The 20,342-nt window shown below is 35.1% G+C and overlaps 1 protein-coding gene across 1 annotated transcript in view; it reads right to left on the reverse strand.

Moving 5' to 3' along the window:
* LOC126978756 (uncharacterized) overlaps nucleotides 1–20,342 on the reverse strand; it is a 72,558-nt gene that overhangs the window by 7,683 nt on the left and 44,533 nt on the right. Inside the window, exons 3-4 of the mRNA XM_050827806.1 lie at nucleotides 13,785–13,916; nucleotides 7,225–7,350 (exon numbers count right to left, since the gene is read on the reverse strand). Coding sequence (XP_050683763.1) covers nucleotides 7,225–7,350; nucleotides 13,785–13,916 — 258 coding nt within the window. The remainder of the gene's footprint in view (nucleotides 1–7,224; nucleotides 7,351–13,784; nucleotides 13,917–20,342) is intronic.

The raw sequence follows: 20,342 nt of genomic DNA on the forward strand, positions 1-20,342 counted from the left end.
GCTCGCTTTACACCAGAAACTTACCTGGAACAGTCAAGTGGACGCTATTGTGCAAAAGACCACTTATATCAACAAAAGGCCGTAATTGTCTAGCTAGGTAGCCTTCAAAGAGCTGCATGCGCGATAGCACGAGCCATGACGTCCACGCCGGGGGAAGCACAAAATACACTTCTGAACCGGCTGCACCTAGAGCTGTATCTACAAGAGGCGAGGCCCGCATGCGTAGAGTAATGACACAAACGCGGCGATCCTGGCTCTCAAACTCGCTGCGGCTTTTGAGCAATCCAAACTAAAAGTCCTGTATTAGACATGGTAAAAACATGCTGCCGAAATTCGACTTCATCAGCAACTTTATTAATGAATTTCTCACAAAAGAGGACTGGTAAAACAACCGAATTACTTGGAAAAAGGGAGCCTTAATTGGTATACCGATAGATACAAGTCGGAATCTGACGTTGGTTGTGGAATCTTCGGCGAGTGCCACAAATTTGGCAAATGTTAAATCGGTCATATTGCCTCCGTTTTCCAGTTGGAGGTATACGCCATAATAGAATATAGATAGTCAGGCAGCTCTGTCCGCTATAGACTCAAACAGAACAGTCTCAAAATTTGAATACAACTGCCGGACTATACTGAATACTCTGGGAGGAATGAACAGAGTTACACTTCGATGGGTTCCAGGACATGCAGGTATCGAAAGCAATTTGGCCCTGAACCCTTCTGTGGTGCCAAGGAGTCTTTTTAATTAATTAAACCCTTGAAACATCATGTTCACAAGAGTGTTTCAATTCTGGAGGAACACTCCTGGTTTAACCTATTCCAAAACCAAGCCTATTCCAAGCCTTCAACAAGAAGACTGCGCATCAAGCACTAGGGCTAAGTAGGGAAAACTTACGCATTCTAACCAGGACACTGCAGATCAAATAAACACTCTCAATCTTAGGCATCAGAGGTTGCCAGATATGTAATTAATAATATTAAAATTCATGAAAAGAACAACCTTCGCAGTGAGCTTATAGTTAACAGAGGCTATTACAATAGATCACATAATCTGTGGGTCGCAGTGAAACAGGGCTGCACTAAATAACATATCTACTAATAAACTAACTAATGCTGCTAAAATATTTTAGGTACATAATATATGTATTCATATATAGAAACATACTCTTGGGTAACTCGAACCTAAATATAATGTTGTCAAGTTGTAGTTGTTATTCAAACGACGCTGATTCAATCAGGCAAGGTCAACTATAGCAACAAAATTGACCTCTTCATCGAAACAATTGTCGAAATAGTACTTACTTACTAAATTCGATAATCAGTCCTAATGCGGAAAACAATTTGGCCCAATTATGTACCAATTCATAAGCACATTCTAGAATTGTAACATAAACTGGTTTCAGTTGACATTTATATTAATGTTCAAGGTGATAATGTGACCACAAGGTAAATTATGTATTAATGATTAAACAACTTACTTATTTAAAAAAATAACTAATTATACTAATAAGTATCAAAGTTTTGTCAGACGACAGCTAAACCGATTGAGGTTTTCACCGATGTGTTGCGGCAAGCCCCCGTAACATTTAATATTTGTATCATTCCGATAACAAACACTAAAGTTATACTGTATTGCTCAATCGTATGTCTGTATACTCACACGTATTAATTATTATTTATTTCAAAATTTAAGGGAAGAGATATATGCTTCTGTCTCTCTTTGTACGTAACAACTTTTTCAATTAGACAGACAAAATTGGAGATCTTAGTATGGGGTAATACGACGACCATAAAAGCAGTCTTACGGGTGCAAAAACGTTGAGGACTTTAGCGGTAAAAGGGCCCCATTGTTATCTGCAGACCCGTATTTAAAAAGTATACATACCATTTCAAACATCTTAGAAACCTACTAATATTATAAAAACAAGCTTACACATCAGAATAACACATAGGCTATAATTTAAAAAGACAGTGTGAATTATTCAAAATATAACGATAAAAGTCAAGTACTAAGTGCGCCGCAATAACCGATGGATATACACGTATAAAATAATGTTAAAGGTAATGTTTATCTTCAATATGCCTACACAAAAGTCCGCGACACCGTATACCTGTCAGCCAACTGTATCCTGTTAGCCATTATCACCAAATAGTGAACTATAAATATAATAAAAACTGATAATTTATTTTAATGCACGATTGGTAGTAACAAATTAATCCTTATATCAAAATTAATACTTTTATTCGCTCCGAGTGCGCGATACTATGGTGCGGTCCCGCGGCGGTCGAACTGCAGAATAAATTTAATTCAAAGGACAATGACCACGAACACCTTGTTTGTGTGTATCCCTTGCATCCAGGCATTTTGTACCTGCCTCGAGCACAATCACGTGACCAACATTATCTGTCCTTGTGTCTGAAGCTGGAATATGCCGAACTTGTCCTCTCCTTTTATTGGCTTGTATTTCCAGTTCTACGCTGTTACCGGTGCTTGGCCTTCCTTGTTTGTTACAGAGTTCAAATGTATTATTTACATAGGCTAAAACTTCAGCGAGTTCCAGTCTATACTGACACAAATTCAGAATTGATGATTTTTCGTCAGTTCCTTTCAAATATTTATAGACAAGCCAAGATTATTTAGTCATATCCAATAGATAATAAAAAATACGCAGTTACCACTTTCGGCTTCTCATTGAAATGCGGTAACTACCAATGAAGCTAGAAGTTATTATATATGGGCATGAAATCTTGATCCTGGTCTTCTTTGCTTTGTCAAATGTTTCTACCTGAAAGACAGGTTCTGCCCCGACATTTGATGATAGGATAGTGACAGTTTTATGGTCCTTCAAATTAACAGCAGTCAAATCAACACCATCAATAGTTAGTCAGAAATATTCAATCGTTTTGTCACATTTTTTTGAATGCAGTCAAGATTAGATTCTTCCACAATTTTCTGCACTATTTCAGGTGTGACAAAATGTGAAAAAATACTATAAGGAGTACCAGTAGCACTCAGTTCTGGTGGATAGGTAATAGGCCTGGAAAAGCAGATTGGTCAACTTCCAAAGTAGTTCCTTCATAGTTGCTCGGTGGCTGACATGACTTTTTGTGGGATATCTAACCTGAAACACATGGTCATTTGCAAGGGTCTCATTAATTAAAAGTGGCTCCTCTCTCTAGAGAGGAACATCATCAGCATCATCATTTTGCTCCTCTATGGGACTCTCAAGAACTTGAAGTAAATCTTCTCAATGTTGATAAAAGTTCTCAGGTCCTTCTCTATATCGGGCTCATAAAAGTCATCTTCAGACATCTCTCCATCATTAATTTGGACTAAATATCGATCGTCATTGAGATCTTTGGGGAAGGCATTTGTCCAGCAGTGGGCGTCTTCCGGCTGATATGATATTGATGACTGTTATATTTGCTTCTCATGAATGGCATCTGAAAATAATAACAGGAAGTAAACAAGGACATCTCTAGTAAATACATACTATTGTAGATTCACAATACCAACACAAACGAAAATTATTTCAATACCAAAAAGGTGCATTTGCTAAACTAAAAAATGTATTGAAAAGTAGCTGAACTAATACGTATAAAGACAATTTTTGTTTAGACTCACCTTCAAAAATAATTTGCATTTACACAGCAAAACAACACTAAAATTTTCACTAGCTCCAGAGATCTGCTGCTCTGTGCTTTAGAAATGTCAAATTGACATACGAGTCGTAAATGTGTTGCCATTCCACAATATACATTGTCCGGATAGTGATAGTTGTACAACATCATAATATATTGAGCACATACAGCCGACATTAGGGCCGTTATTGTAGTATGTTATAATATTACAACTTCATGCATTTAAGGATTAAGTTGTTGCACAATAAATATTCATCTATTTACGACTACGATTTATATATTATCAAATAAGTGTTCTTTTTCTTACAAAATCCGTCGTTTTTAAATAATTAGACAAAAACGGATTGGTTATTAGGCCTAAGGAAAACTTAACTTTAAGTATCCTCGGACATATTCCTAATCTGTGGAGGTACAGAAGGTCCACCTCCTGTGTTAAAAAGGCTGCTTATCTTTTGTAATGAATTTCATGAAAAACTTATTTCCAAAACAATCACAGTTGAAGACACTGACTGAATGGACTTCGGATATTGCCACAGAAAAATATAACCAGTTTATTTTATTCGTCGTTTTCAGACAATTATTGAGTTTCGTGCAATTCAATTTAATTGGAAATCAAAATCTGCAGCATACGCGGTTAAAAAAATTAGACAGTTAACTGACATAGATACGGCGCGACTAGAATACTTTAGTTATTTCCATAGTATTATGTGCTATCGTATATTGCTATAGGGCAACGCTGCCGATATTAATACAATATTTGTGCTGCAGAAGAGGGCTATTCGCGCTATTTATAACCTACGTCCTAAAGAATCATTGAGAGCAAAATTCAAAGAAAGTTTTTTCGATGAAAAAAAAAGCCCGCTGAGTTTGTTGCGCCCGTTCTTCACTGGTCTGAGGCATACATTTTAGAATGTGTGGTAGTTTTTGACTTTCAATAAGTGATGTCACATCCTATTTTCAATGAAAATATTTGAATTTGAAAAAAATAATAGTTAATTTATTAATTAATTAATAAAATTAATTAAAGAATTAGTTAAGATATATATCTAGGAGATTCATTTGGATTTAAAATCGGGCGTCCCGGTGCCAACACCGCACTATCCACCATGTTGTTTTAAGTCGGTCAGTGCGCAGAACGCGGCGCGGGCGCTAGCTTGAAGACTCTACTGATGGACAATAATAACTAACTTCAATCACGTCACCGACAGTGACGTACACAGTGACAACTTCAAACACACTTTGAAAGATGACGTTCGCCATCAGTTCAGCCCAATACACAGAGTAGAATATAATCATACAGGCCATATTACTTTTATATTCTAATTCTCCTATATATATATACGACCTACGATTTGCGTGAGCAGGCTCGCACCCACCACAACAATACGATGCAACACAATTGCGTCCGTACAATGATACAGCGTATGTACGTAGTTTTAAGATCAGAGCTTCAATAACCTACATTATGACCCCGGGTCCTCGTGACATGACATGACATGACAGACACAGAACACTCTCGCTCTGATCAACACTTTGTGCTTGTCGATCTACTTTCATCCATCGTCAATCATTAAGACAAACATTTAAACAATACAATATATTTTAAACAATGAATAATAATAATAAATAATTACATATTGCCTCTCAATATATATATTCTTAGCAATGTACATATATTAACGAATTGTATACAAACTATGATATTCAATCTTTTGTCAGGCAATCAATATGCTTCTGCACAGATGCTTTTTCAAAGTGATCCCAGAAACAATGAAACAAACGCATGAGTTGCGAAGTTAAATAGAACTTTTAAAAACGTATGTGTGGTAATTATAACATAAACAACTTTATATAATAACTTGGGAATGGAGCGATCGCCTTCATTGCAATGAAATTTTACTATTGAAGGATTGGCGAATAGGCTTAGTTCTGCAGCATATGCGGTTAAGAAAATTAGACGGTTAACTGACATAGATACGGCGAGATTAGTATAGGTACTTCACAATTCGCGCGATTTATAACCTAGGTCCTAGAGAATCATTATTAAAAAAAAATTTAAAGAAATAAACATTTTGACTGTTGCTTCTCAATACATTTTTGATAATGTTCTGTATGTTCATAAGCACATTGAGGAATTCTCTAGAAACTGTGACGTTCATAATGTTAACACGAGGAACAAACAAACTTGTTATGCCTACTACTCGGTTGGGTCGAGTTAGTAAGTCTTTTGTTGGGCGATGTATATGCTTCTACAATATGATCCCAGAAAATGTATAAAACAAATGTGTTACGAAATTTAAAAGAATTGTTAAAAAACGTTTGTGTGGGAAAGGTTATTATAGCATAAACGATTTTCTTAATGACACCACGGACTAGGAATAAAGCGAACACCCTCAGGCTCTTTAATTATAAATGTTTATTGAACGATATCACATTGTAATCCATATTTTATATTTAAAAAAAACCCGCTGAGTTTCTTGCGCCCATTCTTCTCAGGTCTGAGGCAGTCTCTTTCGAATGGGTGGTAGTTTTTGACGTTCAATAAGTGATTTTAACTCCTATTTTGAATAAAATATTTGAATTTGAATAATAACTTAAAATAGAAGTCGGTTCAGATTCTGGCACCGGTTCCTTTCAGGTCTGAGGCATATCTTCTAGAATAGGCGGTAATTTTCATGAAGATTTGAATTTTAATGGGCGATTATCTGTACGGTTGCTGTCGGGGAAAGAGAGAGGTATTAGCGTTCAATGTGGGCATAGCGAGAGCATTGGATCGGGTGTGGCACAAAGCGCTTCTTCCTTTTATAAGCTTCTCCAATTATGAAATATATAATATTATATAACAATTACACAAATCGGTCACTAGGAACATTAAGGTGCATGCTCTGACTTAAACAAAACGATGGTGTACCACAAGGCTGCTTTCATCCTTTTGTTTATCAATTATGGCATCAGCATGGGACATCAGTATGAGTCTTACAACAACCGGAACAAAGTGTCTACTATGCAATCTTAGAACGGGGCCGACTCAATTCAGTTCGGTTTCACCTTACACGATATAGGTTTGTTCATTCACCGCTATAACTTATAGCAATATCTACTATATTGTAATCCCTCACATTATCTATACAACACAAAATGTTAAACTTGGCGTTGATACAGAAGGCACTAGCTCGCTTCAAGCCCGCGCCGGCAGCCTTGTAAGTTGCAATGTCAGCCTAAGGCGCTGTTCTCATCCAATGGGCGCAACCAGCACCTTCTAGAAGCGCATGATTCTTGGTGCAAAGACATTGTTTCTTTACAGCTTTTACAATATACATTGTAGGAGTTTCTAGGAGACAAATTTTACAATCGGATATTAGGTCCATCATGTGAAAATGCGAATTTTAAATGGCACCTTGTTATGTTTCGGACAGAGATTTGAGGTAATATCTACCGGCTTATGTATTCCCGAAACAATATGGCTTATGAACCTTTAATAATTTGTTATTAGATTAAGAGCTTCTTAATCTTTACTGAAATTAGCTTCAGTACACCAGTTATAGAAAATATAAAAGAGCTTAGTAAGATAGATGAGCTCACCTTATCTGTCGATTGTACATGATATGATCGGCCATGTCTGGGATGTGGACGTCCTGCGGCGGCGGCGACACGCACTGAGGCCGCGCCCCCTGGTAGAACGACACTCGCACCTTCGACCGTTCCCAACTAGAAAACATTTATAATGATACATTAGCACCGGTGGGGCGACTGACGAGAAACTGTTTATTAATCAAGAGTTGTCTCTGTTCGAATATAAGTAGCAGAATTAAATGTTTGTGCTGTATTTATCAGAGCAGGCAGAACAAACGAGCACAAAAATTAATCAGCTCCATTCATTTTGTTATTTCAACATCACAGGAATGACAGGAGTGCTGCCGGCTTTTTCTTACAGTTCCTAGAAGTCTCTACGCAACGCCGATCGCTATTCGTTCTAAATAGAGCTCGCAGAATAGGTGGTACCGGTGGTACGTGTTAGAGCCTACAAGATCGGCTTTCTGTATGGGCCTGGCTGTCATTCAGTATGTGAAGCAGCGGCTGACACGGCACTGATATCACCAAGAGCATCTTTTGACAACCATTTAATTTACAACAATATCATGTTAAATTATTAAGAGCTCAAGGGAACCTAACAAAGTTATTAGACGTTTCGAATTATATCAAATAATGTAAACTTGATTGTTTATATCACATATCTACTTAATATCTAGACGATCATTATTCATAATGCAATTCGCATACTCGTTAAGCATCTGAATATTTAATGAACAATGGTTACATTTTAAAACAATTGTGAGAATATATGACATTCTACATTGGATATAGTAATTAAAACAAGGCAATAAGTGAGATTTTCAGAGTAAGTACATCAAAAAAGAAACGATGTTTTTAGAATTCCATAGGTAATGTCATGGATGTTCAAAGTAAGGTCTGAATTTAGTGTACATTTATGTATTACATGCTTAAATTTGAGGATCTGCCGTAAGTCAGATATATTGTTTTTACTCACTATGTTAGCCTTAGTTGTTATACAGAACACGTGTCGTCTGAAAACTAATTTTGAGTAAGTATTGTTACATTATAGTACCTATCAACATAATATCTGTTAAGATTGTTGTTTTAACTTAATTCAAGTGAAATTTATACAAAGCGTCAATGAAATGCAAAGCTGACCACACTTTTCTTTATATTCGTATCTAAAGTAATTCGCATGCAATCACCTGTTAAATAAAAGTAATAATAAATTCGCAACAGAGTCAACACAAATTAGCATTGGCTGGCTACGTCCGCTGAACATGCATTATTATATTAACACTAAGTAGTAGGTGGGTTAGATCGCGACTCGCGTGGTTCATGTCCTCACTTCTCTTATTAGCTCATGACTATATTCACCGCCTACAGACCTAGCTAACTATTAACGCGAATGTAACGTGCACCATATTAATGTGACAAAATGACAACATTGAATATGCCTCCGATGCCGTACACGCTATATGTACTTAGAATACATAAATCCTATATTTAATTCCATAAAACTTATTTATATCTATTTTGTTTTTTATGTACTCTGTCTGGGGAGGGCACAGTACCGCTCCACACTGACGACACGGAATCCATTCCAAATCAAACGCCGTCTATCTTATGATGGCGCAGCCGGTCTTGCCATTATTTACGGAGATGTAGAAATCTCGACTGAGTGACAGCGTATTTAACTCCGGGTAATACAAATTTAAGCATAACTTTCGCTTCATGCCGGGGTTGTCTACTACTGTGCTTAGATTTTGAAGCCCGACTTTACGCGTGTAGACTGATAGAGGTTATTCAGAGATGGATCGTCTCGGAATTAGTTTAAACCATTCCAAAGCGCTGATTAAGACATTCAACATGAGAAACGCGAGTGACACCGTATCACTGAACACCAAAAACCTATACTCTGAATACTGACAGGCAGAAGTGAAAATATTAACATTAAAGTTGTGCATTAAATTATTTAATATTTTTGAATGGTTAGGGAATAATTTCGCACGAATTGTTTTATTTATGAGCATAAAAGTAATAGCATTTATGTGGTTAAAGACAATGTTCATAATCAGCTATCGTAAACAAAAAAGACAATTTATATTACATAAAAAATTTAACACTTTAGAATTATTACAATTATTTCAAATTAAATAGTTTATCTCCCAGAAAAATCAACTTTCATCCATAATTTCAACAACTGTCTGACGAGTTTTCGATCAGGTCACGTGTACTGACGCGAGTTTAACATTTTATACCCATCCCAAGGTAAGTGCTCAACGCCGCTAAAGAAGGTCGATGGAACGCTTCTGCATTTCCTCTGCAATTGCGGCCCTAATGTATTATAACTTCCGAGGATGTTTGCAATACCGCATGTATTGAAGAAGATTCTGTGGTTCGTAAATTATTCGCAGTAAGCTGAAGGAATAATATAAAATATTAGTGAAGTGTTCAATCGTGTAGGGAGCTACGCCAATGCTGCGGCGGAGACACTGGAGCGGAGTGGAGGAGAATGATGCGCCTATTGCATACTGCAAACAAATTTATTCTCGACCTTGAAAAGTCTTAATATTTAAGCTTTTTTTGTCTGTTCTTGTGATTAGTCTTTTCTGACTATGAGCAGATGTGTTCTGGTAAGTTATTTGTGTGAAGATGATCCCCAGCAGGAACATCTTCCATATTATATATTGGCTTAGTCATCACTGTTGGCCAGTTGTAGTGTTATGTTCTGGTAAGGTAAGGTGGACAGCAAGTTATTTTGGGTGATGTTCCTGTCTTTGTTTGTATTTGTCAGTGATTGTTTTGATCTCCTCTTTCACAGTTTGCATGTTTACTAATTCATGTATTTCAGTATTTCTAATGAACTAAGGTGCATTGCTGATTTGCTTCTGGATATAGTTCTGGGCTGTTGGGACTGTGTTTATGTTGGAGTTACATGTGGCTCCCCACAATTGGATGCCATGTGTCCACACTGGTGTAATGACGGCTATGTAGTGAGAAGCACTAAGTTATACAACTGATTTATTAGCACTCGATGTTTTGCTGATGCTTCAATAGGGTATTTGCTAGAAGCTAATATAGGTGTATCATCAGCATAAGTGGCATATATAAGTCCTGGTAACAGCGGTAGATCTGAGGTGAATATTGTGTACAGCACTGGACCAAGGACAGAGCCTTATGGTACTCCAGCGGATATTTCATAAAAGATTGATGTGCAGTTAGTCACAGCTGGTATTTTATGCTGTAGTTGGTAATTTCCTATTTCACTTTTAGATCAGCATGTTGCTAATGTACTGAGGAATGTTACACATGTTTCGTATTGTTTCACTTTGAAATTGTTGCAGTATTTCTACATTGCAGTGCCAGCTAGTGTGCCAAACTCCTTGTTGTCTTTTTTCCAGGATCATATCTCTAACTTCAGGCGGAACGGGATTTTTGTCTCTTGATCTTACTATTTGACATCATATGGGTCACTTGAAGTTAAGTGATCATCACCACCCACATTCTTATGTGTGCAACACCAGAGGAATCACGGAGTGTTGTAATGTAATAAAATGTTTGTTTTTGTTAAATTCATTTCACAATTTCTATATTGTGCCAATAATTATTGTATAATATTATTTAACCCAGGTATGTATAACTGTCCACAGGTTCTATTTGTAACATCTTATTATAATATTTATATGTTCTTCAGTATTTCCCATTATTAGGTTAGGGATGTAGTTACAAATAATGCTGTCATTTGTAAATCTTAATTGTTTACCTTTATACTTACATTTCGCACTTATTGTTGACCTTTAAAAACATATTAAGAAGAATGGAGTTCAATAGTTTTGGGGACTAAACAATATATATAACAATATACATGACATATGTCATAGAAATTTCCACATGTTTATAGTTTAGGTACATATAATATAAGACTCACTTTTATATTTAATACATACCAACATAGATTGCTAATAATAACTGTGACAATCATCTTTTAGATGATCTCATAATATCAGTGTAATTAACTGTAATTAACTTATTAAAACAAAATTTTTGGTTGGATGAATAAATAAATAATAATTAACAACATACTAGACAGCATTAATTAGTCCTAGTCACCTGAGATAACATACAAAGGCTTGTCTGACATATGAGATCATATTTTATCTCAATTTACCTACATGAGAGAGAAAATAAACTCACTAGCAGATGATTCTCACTAGTATATTCCAATATGTTTATGTATGTATGATTTGGTGAAGTTAGTTATATTGCTTGTGTGAGATTCTGTGACCACCTCTTGATTTTCATTTTCTTGCAATTACCTTCCTATTATAATGATTATAGTTAAAACTGTTTTAATGATGTATTTAAAAGACATGGGACAGGTCAAATTTCATGTGTCTGGCAATACAGCTACCAGACATAGTGTTGGTTACTTGGTCTACCTGAGATATTGTAAATATGCTCAGGCAAAACTGAACCCAAGCAAGTTCTGTTGTGCTAAAAAGACAACCTGAACCCATCCACACTTAACAAGTGGCATTTTTTTATTTTATAATATTTTTTTAAACCCGGAAAAACTAGTTATCTACCATCATTACTACCCTGGACCTAGCAAAAACCTTTTTCAGTTTCCAAAAACACATATAGCTTACTTAGATTTGAATAATAAATGATAATACAGTCCCCACTGAGTTACTTGTGCTCATTCTTCTCAGGTCTGAGGCATACTTTTTCAAACGGGTGGTATTTTTGACTTTCAACAAATGACTTCATAGACTACTTTGAATTGCAGGAGAAATCCCTTCAAACAGTTTTCATATTTTACATATAACAGTCAATAAACTGAATGAAAGGCTTAATGTTACATGTTGAATGCAGTCACAGATCAAAAGTGAATTTGTAATAAATATTAAGCACAGCACTTGTAACAAAACACAGGTGCATTATGTTATGTGTTGTGCTGTTGAAATGCACTGGGCATAAAAATGGAAATGACGATTGCCACTTGGCAGCGCGAGTAGTGACCTTGTAGCGGGCCACAGGGCGGGTCCCCAATTATTTACGATACCGATTATAGGTGTAGCACCAGGAAATATACAAAATATATATAGTCTACATAATTTCACCGATGTAGACAATATTACGAGTGACCTTAAATAAAACTATAGTCGATTGCACTGAGTGTATTCAAGTCTCATTCTGACGTCATTCTGATTGAATTCTCCAATCTCAACACAAGTCACAAGGTTTTTAAGTATGCAATTACTGTTATCGGATAGATTGCTATGTGAAGTACAGTAAATTTTTAATTTGTTAATAATAATAATTTATTTCAGACGTCCGTCAAAATAACAATTGCGCAGCATAACAATAAAATTAAAGCTTACCTTTTAGAATTGGCACCAATCCTTTATTTTAATGCCGGTGAACACAAAACGACGCTCTGTTAACAATTGATGCCTACTTCAATGATTGCTCAATTATTATGAATAAATCTTCAATAAAGATCGAGCACAATATCAGCACAACATAACTGCGGTTCACAAATTGTATAACTCGTTCGTAGGGCTGGGTCCAATTTGCTCGAATGGCAATGGCGACTGGCGTTCCTCGTCTGAACTTTGACGTTGAGTGTTGACGTTTCCCAATACTCGTACTTCACGCGAGTCACGAGTTCGTAGACAGAGAGTGGCGAATCAATACAATACACATTGGCAGAAAAGGACACAATTATTGTGCTCTAATCTTGCACGTTCCTAGCGTAGCCGTATAACCGTTTTGTAGTGAGTCAAGCAGAACAAACGTAACTTCATTATTGTTTTAATGGATTTTTTCAAAGCCATTATCATTATTAGACAAGTTTAAGGTTCTTTGTGGTTTACATATTTGAAGTACAAACATCACTGCATAAATATATGCACAATAGTGAAGATTGTTTAATATTGCGTTAAAAATATTATAGATTAATGATTAAGCTCGCAGACACTGCAGCTGGACGTATACCATAAGTATTGTTGTACAAGAAATTACGAAATTATAAAAAGTCCACTCAAACTGAACGTTTGAATGTCCAGAAAATGAATAGAGATAAATTCAAGTAGGTACCTATAAATTGCATAATAAATAAGTTATTTTGTAACTGTTAAGTAAGATAAATCTGTTAAAGGGTAAAAATTTATTTGCTTTGATATAAATACCGTTCACAATTTTTCTAATAGACATTTTAGTGATAGTCTACACATTGATCATTGTTGTTGGTACCTATAATAATCCTAAAAAAATATTATATTGATTTTAATAATTATTCTATCGATATGGTTTTGTACCTACCGAAATTCCAATAAATTAAAATTGTGGAGAGAATAAATTACTTAATGAAAAACTTATGCTACGTACATAAATGTATTCACCTAATTTTAATTAGATACTTAATAAATCTTAGCTAAAAAAACAACACTTAGAAAGACGGCCCTAAGAGAAAGTTAAAATGATTTATACGGGGCTTAGTCAACCTTTTGTCGTCAGGGCATTTGTCATCAGAGGTCTTACGAGCTATAGGTAATCATGATGGTAAATCTGTCACTTACTCTTCTTCTACAGGAGTATAAGAAAACGACGTCTCTTGTACTGCCGGCGGACTGCTTTCTGGTTCCTCTTGGAGGGGACTCTCGTATATTAGTGTCTCCACCATTGAACCCTTAGAGCTTCCAAATGACACCCTGTAAAACATCAGTATAAAGTCGAGGTATAGAACCGTAATCTTATATGCTGCATTCTACCAAGACCCCTGTTTCTTATGATTATACATCTGATGCCGTCATAATAATTATTAAGGGTGTTCTTTATTAACAGCCCAGGGCAATACGAGCCGAAGATGAAAGATGGCCCACACACACACACACAGTTCTCAGACTTGTTTTCATTGTGCGATAATTGTAAAATTTGGTTTTTAATCATTTCTGTTAATTTCTATATTGTTTATAAAATAATATGTATCTGCTGAGGAAGTTGAGAGATATTCCCAATACAAGTGTCCTAAGACAACTTACTGGGAAGTCTCAACCTCTAAACATAAACATATATGTAATCTTTAAAATAAACGAAATTTTAATATTTATTTAAATATGCAGTAAAAAAACTATAAAATAATTGCGAATTTTTATACAATCTAATTTATTAATCTAATTCTAGTTACGATTATTGTTATATTTGAATCGGTGTCCATCCGCCGCGACGCGCTCTCGCCTCTTGCCTCCTCACGACTCAAGCACATCTCACCTATAACGGTATCTCACCCATAAGACGGCGGACACATCAATGAAAGATAAAAATCGTTGTTTTTATTTAATTCCGAGCATATTCATATTTATTCACCTTTTAAACCTTCTCTGGACTTCAAATAATTCAAGACCAAAATTAGCCAAATCGGTCCAGACGTTCTCGAGTTTTAGCGAGACTAACGAACAGCAATTTATATATATATATATATATATAGATATATATATAAATTATGAAATAAAAGGTATATGAAAAATATAATTTTTAATACTAGAAACAAAAATAAACTGTTAATGCCCACTTCTACGCTAAGTAAACTCAACAAGTCATTTATCGGTAATTGCGTTAGATTTTATAATGTTTCCTGAGAACATAATGGAAATATCCCTCAACAAGTTAAAAGCCTATATTAAACATAAACTTATAGAAAATTTTTATTAAAATCTAAAGATTATTTAGATGATAAGAAAGCTTGGGTATGAATTGCTCTGAAAGATTTGGGCTTTAATTACCCTTAATTAAATATAATAATATTTATAATAATGAATTATTATACTATAAGCAAAATGGTCAAATTGTAGGTAGAGGTGTTCAGTCAGTATTGTTGAGTATAATATGGTAGATGAACATTCATTTTTTTTGTTATTTGGTTGAGTTCTTGTGACATTTTTCAGCATGCTCGCTTAAATGTCACTGCTTGTGGCAGCGACGTGGGACGGGTCGTTCCCTTCCCTAAAATATGGTCGAGGGAGGCGATGGCTGGCCCATGCGTCATGCTCGTGAACGGGTGCTGCTTGTGGTGGCAGGATGATCCTGTAGCCGGAAACTCTGCTTAATGGTTTTAAAATTTAAAATTATTTTTTTATAATTGCTAATAAAATGGTCGCTAAATACCTTAATTTATTTACGGTGTGTATGGGGATTGATGCATCTAATGTTCCATGGCCTACTATTATTGTTGATACAGTAATAGTCGGCCATGACTGGACTCTTGTTTTTACGTATTAATTTAATTTTTTTTTGAGTATTTGTAGTTTGAGTATCATTATTACATCACATCAAAAATATAATATTAATAATTATAAATTATGTTAATATATGATATTAATTACAACTTTAAACAGAATTGTCAAATTGTAAGTTGAGGTATTTGGTGAGTATTGCACAATATGTAGATTAAGATTCTTTTATTGTTGTTTGCTTGCGCTATAGTAACAGGCTTTGTCATGCTCGCTTAAATGTCCCGACATGGAACGGGTCGTCACTTTCCCTAAAATATGGTTGAGGCAGGCGATGGCTGGCTTATGCGTCATGCTGGTAAACGGGCGATGCTTGTGGTAGCAGGATAATCCCGTTGCCGGAGGCTCGGCTTCAGATTCTTAAAAGTTATTATGTGAATAATATATATATATATATATTGGTATATATTATTCACATAATAACTTTTCTATTATATATAGGTATATACATTATTTATAATCGCCTATAAAATGCTCACAGAATACGTCTATTTATTTACGGTGTGTGAGGATGATGCGGCTACTGTACTCAATAACTTTTGTATTAATTTACATTTTTTTTGGCTTACTCTTGTAAGGCATTGACTATTTGACGTTTGAGTATGTTTAATGCATCACTTGTAATTAAATTGATTTGTAAATCGATGAAAATGTAAATCATGATATAAAAGAGTGGCAATGAGTTTCTTGCTACTTCTTCTCATTAGCTCAACCCTTTAACACGTAGTGGTAGATTCAATAAGAAAAAATATGTTTTTGACATTCATAAGAGTCATTTCCGTGACCTTCATGAATAAAGTGATTTTGATTTGATTTGATCTAACCAACGCTAGCCAAAGGATAGGTAGGCTTCATTCTATCATACATGTATCGTTTTAAGAGTACTACTAGATTGCTTTGAGAAGACCATTTGCAAATGTGTACGCATCTCTATACTATCTTTAGATAACTATGTCACAATAATGATTTCATACTTATTGATAGAACAAGCTCTAGGAGAATCCACTAGGATTCTCCAAGTTAAAAAAAACAATTATTCGAAGCGTTAACTACTCTATGTGATGCAGCGAAAAAATCATTAAACTTTATATATGAACTAGGTTTAGTTAGTATGCTACAACGCCAAACCACAGCGTAAATACTTATAGCCTAAACACATGATCAGATTTGGTAACCATCGGATGCAATCTGCAGCGGACCATATTCGATGGTATGTCGCGTTAATCATCGCACAAAATTATTATTATTACCTAAATGAGGCTCCCACTGGACCGACAGATGGTTGAGAATTGACGAATTACCAGTAGGCTGAGTAGGCTGGAGTAAAATTTGAATAGCCTACGGGCGGCAAATCTGAAAATCCGCCACTGCTGCTGAGATTGTTGCGCCCATTCTTCTCAGGTCTGAGGCATACTTTTTTGAAATTATGGTAGTGACTTTCAATATATGCCTACTTTATTTCGATATCATATCTTATTTTGAATGAAAAAATTTTTGAACGTGAATTAAAATTTGTTTACCAGTCGGCTTGCTTCCTAAAAACTATTTATATAATATTTCTCGTGTACCTAGCCAACATTTTAACGTCAAAGTTTTAGTATATAATGTCACATCGTATGTAAGTCTGAAAGAATAACAATAAATAACTAAAAACTCTCAATAATATCATACTTCCAAATAAACGGATGCCAAAAAGGTATTTAATGTAAGTTGCCAATTTATTACTATTATCTTCTTAAATTTAAAAGATCAGATAGGTAAGTATGTTTGATATTACAAGGGTTCTATTTGTAATAAGGTAGTACCTAAGCACTTACTTAGGTAATCACGAATTTTTTGAATAGCTATACCTAATAATATCAATAAGATATACCTGTAAATAAAATCACTAATTTAAGTAAATTTTCGGGTTGGACTTAGTATCCGGAAGCACGTTTTAAAAGGTAAAAAATATTGTATATGATAGAGCTTTAGTCCACGTTTATAATGATACCACTCTTATTACAAGGTAATGCCACGGACGAGTAAAAAGGTAAGGACTCCGTGTCACCTTACATAACAGTGAGGCACCAAAACTAGCCGGTAAACGTGTAAATACATTGCCCCACGCATACACTTTCACTAATACAAGCCGATCGGCCGCCATTATGAGATTTGCCATCGTCTGTGACAGATCAGTTTGCGTCGCAATAAAATATTTTAAAAATACCGTCGTGCGTTGTGAAAAAGTGTAAAAAACAATAATATAAAAGTATTTGTGGATATATGATTATTTAAGGGAGAAAATATTGTGAAAAAACTGGTAACCGCACACACACTAGCATAAAGGTGCTTCACTCGCTAATATCACGGCGCGGAGTCCTTATTTTTTTACTAGCCACGGACTGCAATGCACCATTTTCAAGAAAATAACGAAAAAAAAATTCTAACCTAAAATGGGTAAATCATGTAAATAAAATGGTACATGAGCGCTGGCATGGCGACGGGAGACTAAAAACGTACCTACTTAATATTTTCAATTCACTTTTCGTTTATTTATATTTTACGTAAATGTACTAAGTACATCTTTTAAATTTTATTTGAACCTTTGTACTGGTCTTCTCTAAATAAATTCGGTAGAAGAAGCGTATATAAATTCTATGCCCAGCAGGTTTCAGTACATGACATAATGTGTAATTTCCCAAAGACCTTATTGTGCTTAAAAATGAAACACTAAATACATAATATTACGACCATTATGATATTTTAATAGTAACAATAAGTATGAACCTACCGTACATAAATAAGTTAACCTTGTTGCAGAAAATAATTAAAGATTACAATCTTGATGGTTTCCTATGTAGGTACATAACGACTTAAAATATATTCTAGCTACCCATTCAATGTTCCAAGCAAACACCGTTACTGTATTAAATAAAAAACATTATCAACGGAGGTAAATCAAATCGCTACACTAATAATATAAACCGTATTACCGATGCATCAATATTTTTAGTTCAACGGACTTTCTAATCGACCTACTTGCAGCCTTTTAAGGTAGAGCGGCCGCGGTGCCTGAACCAAGTACGAAGTTCCAAATCAAACTTCAGACTATTATTATCAATGTTTATTACTCGTCGTCCTTCGACTGCAGTTATGATTACCTAAGCACATGGTCTGAATTGGTCCGACCAGAGCGTCGGAAGGTCCCATGGGCGCCTCGTACCAATTGGTCCGCCGTAGTTCTCGGCCCGGACAGTAATAATAATAATCTTGTGCGATCGACAATGTAACATTCCATCGAATATAGTCCGCTACCAGACCGCGTCCGATAGACCCGGCAGTACCAAATCCGACCAAATTTTGATACTGCGCGGGTGCTTCGTGCGACGCGACGCCACTTTAATACTATGTACCTAAAGTAGCGATCGTTTTATTAAAAGTTGTGACGACGTGAATCTTCAAGATGACATTGAAACTCGACAGCCAATAACTAACAAGAAGTATGCTGTATTAGGTAGACGAGAACGCCATTGCTGCCAATCACTTTGTAGCATACTACTCAAATACTTATTTGCCCAAAATTTGCTCAAAATAAACGTTCCCATTTAACTAGACATGTAAATGTACCTTAGCATGGATAAAGTATGACAGGCTTGGCATGAGAATAATTTTAGACATTCTTTAAGTATTATTTAAAACCAACATAATATATTAGTAAGAAATGGTAGTTGTTTTAGTAGGTACAAAGCATTAATAATTGAGCAAGTTAATTAGGTAGTTGCAATTGGATCGGTTGATTGACGTTCCTTGTGGTATTTTAATTGATCTAAAATACATTTAATGGCTGATTAACAATGTGCACGTGTAGGTAATATGAACAGTACTAGAATCGAATATCTGTAACGAAGTAAATATTTAATGGAATACACTATGCTAGAGGTTATCACAATCGATTTTATTAACGTGGTTAACACAGTTCTGTCTTCTAGAGCTCTATATATTATTTAAAGGTCATTTTAACTCTCAAATGCAATCTCTCGAGAAAGAAGTCAGAGTGACCAGATAGATACGCGTTTTTTTTGTGCTATGCGCGCTTGCGCGTATTACCGCCGTAAACCCGAAGCGAGCACATCGTCATGAAGTAATGAATTAGATATCTCTATAGCGAAAAAAAGTGTGTGCGTGTAATCTTTACGTGCGATTGAAGTAAAACTTAATAATAATGATCTTTAGGAATAATAACCAGGTACATAAATACTTTATAAATAACATTAATTAAAACCGCGTTATCAATTAAGCACTCACGTAGCAATACGTGCGTAGAAGAGCTAGGACCATTGTTAGCTTTTTTTGTTATTTTTTTTTCTCGGAAACTCTGATGAACCAGTATTTTCTATCCAATAATCAGATCAAAACAACATTATAATAACATATTTCCGAGTATGAGAAATGAAAAATATATTATTATATTATTTTAACAAGTTATATTTTACTTATTTTACAAAGAATGATTTAGAGCTATATTGATATTATTCATTAGAAAATAAACACGCTTTTTACAGATCAAGTCATTATCAGTATCTTGATTTTCTCTTTTATTCTTATTTAGTGACGAAAAAGTAAATGTTCCTGGGATTCCGCAATTTCAGTTACCTGATTATTATTTTCATTTTATATTCTATTTATAATTCATTAATACCACTTGCACGTTATAAAAATTTCACTAAATTTAGATTATTAATTACCACATAATAATATGACGTTGTTAATTAAATATTAACGAATATGGCTGCATGGGCTCGAACCCTTTGCCTGTCCTAATAATGGACGAAGAAACCAAAAACCGGATGGTACAGAAACATTACT

Source organism: Leptidea sinapis, chromosome Z (assembly GCF_905404315.1).
Source record: "Leptidea sinapis chromosome Z, ilLepSina1.1, whole genome shotgun sequence".
Classification (NCBI taxonomy): domain Eukaryota; kingdom Metazoa; phylum Arthropoda; class Insecta; order Lepidoptera; family Pieridae; genus Leptidea; species Leptidea sinapis.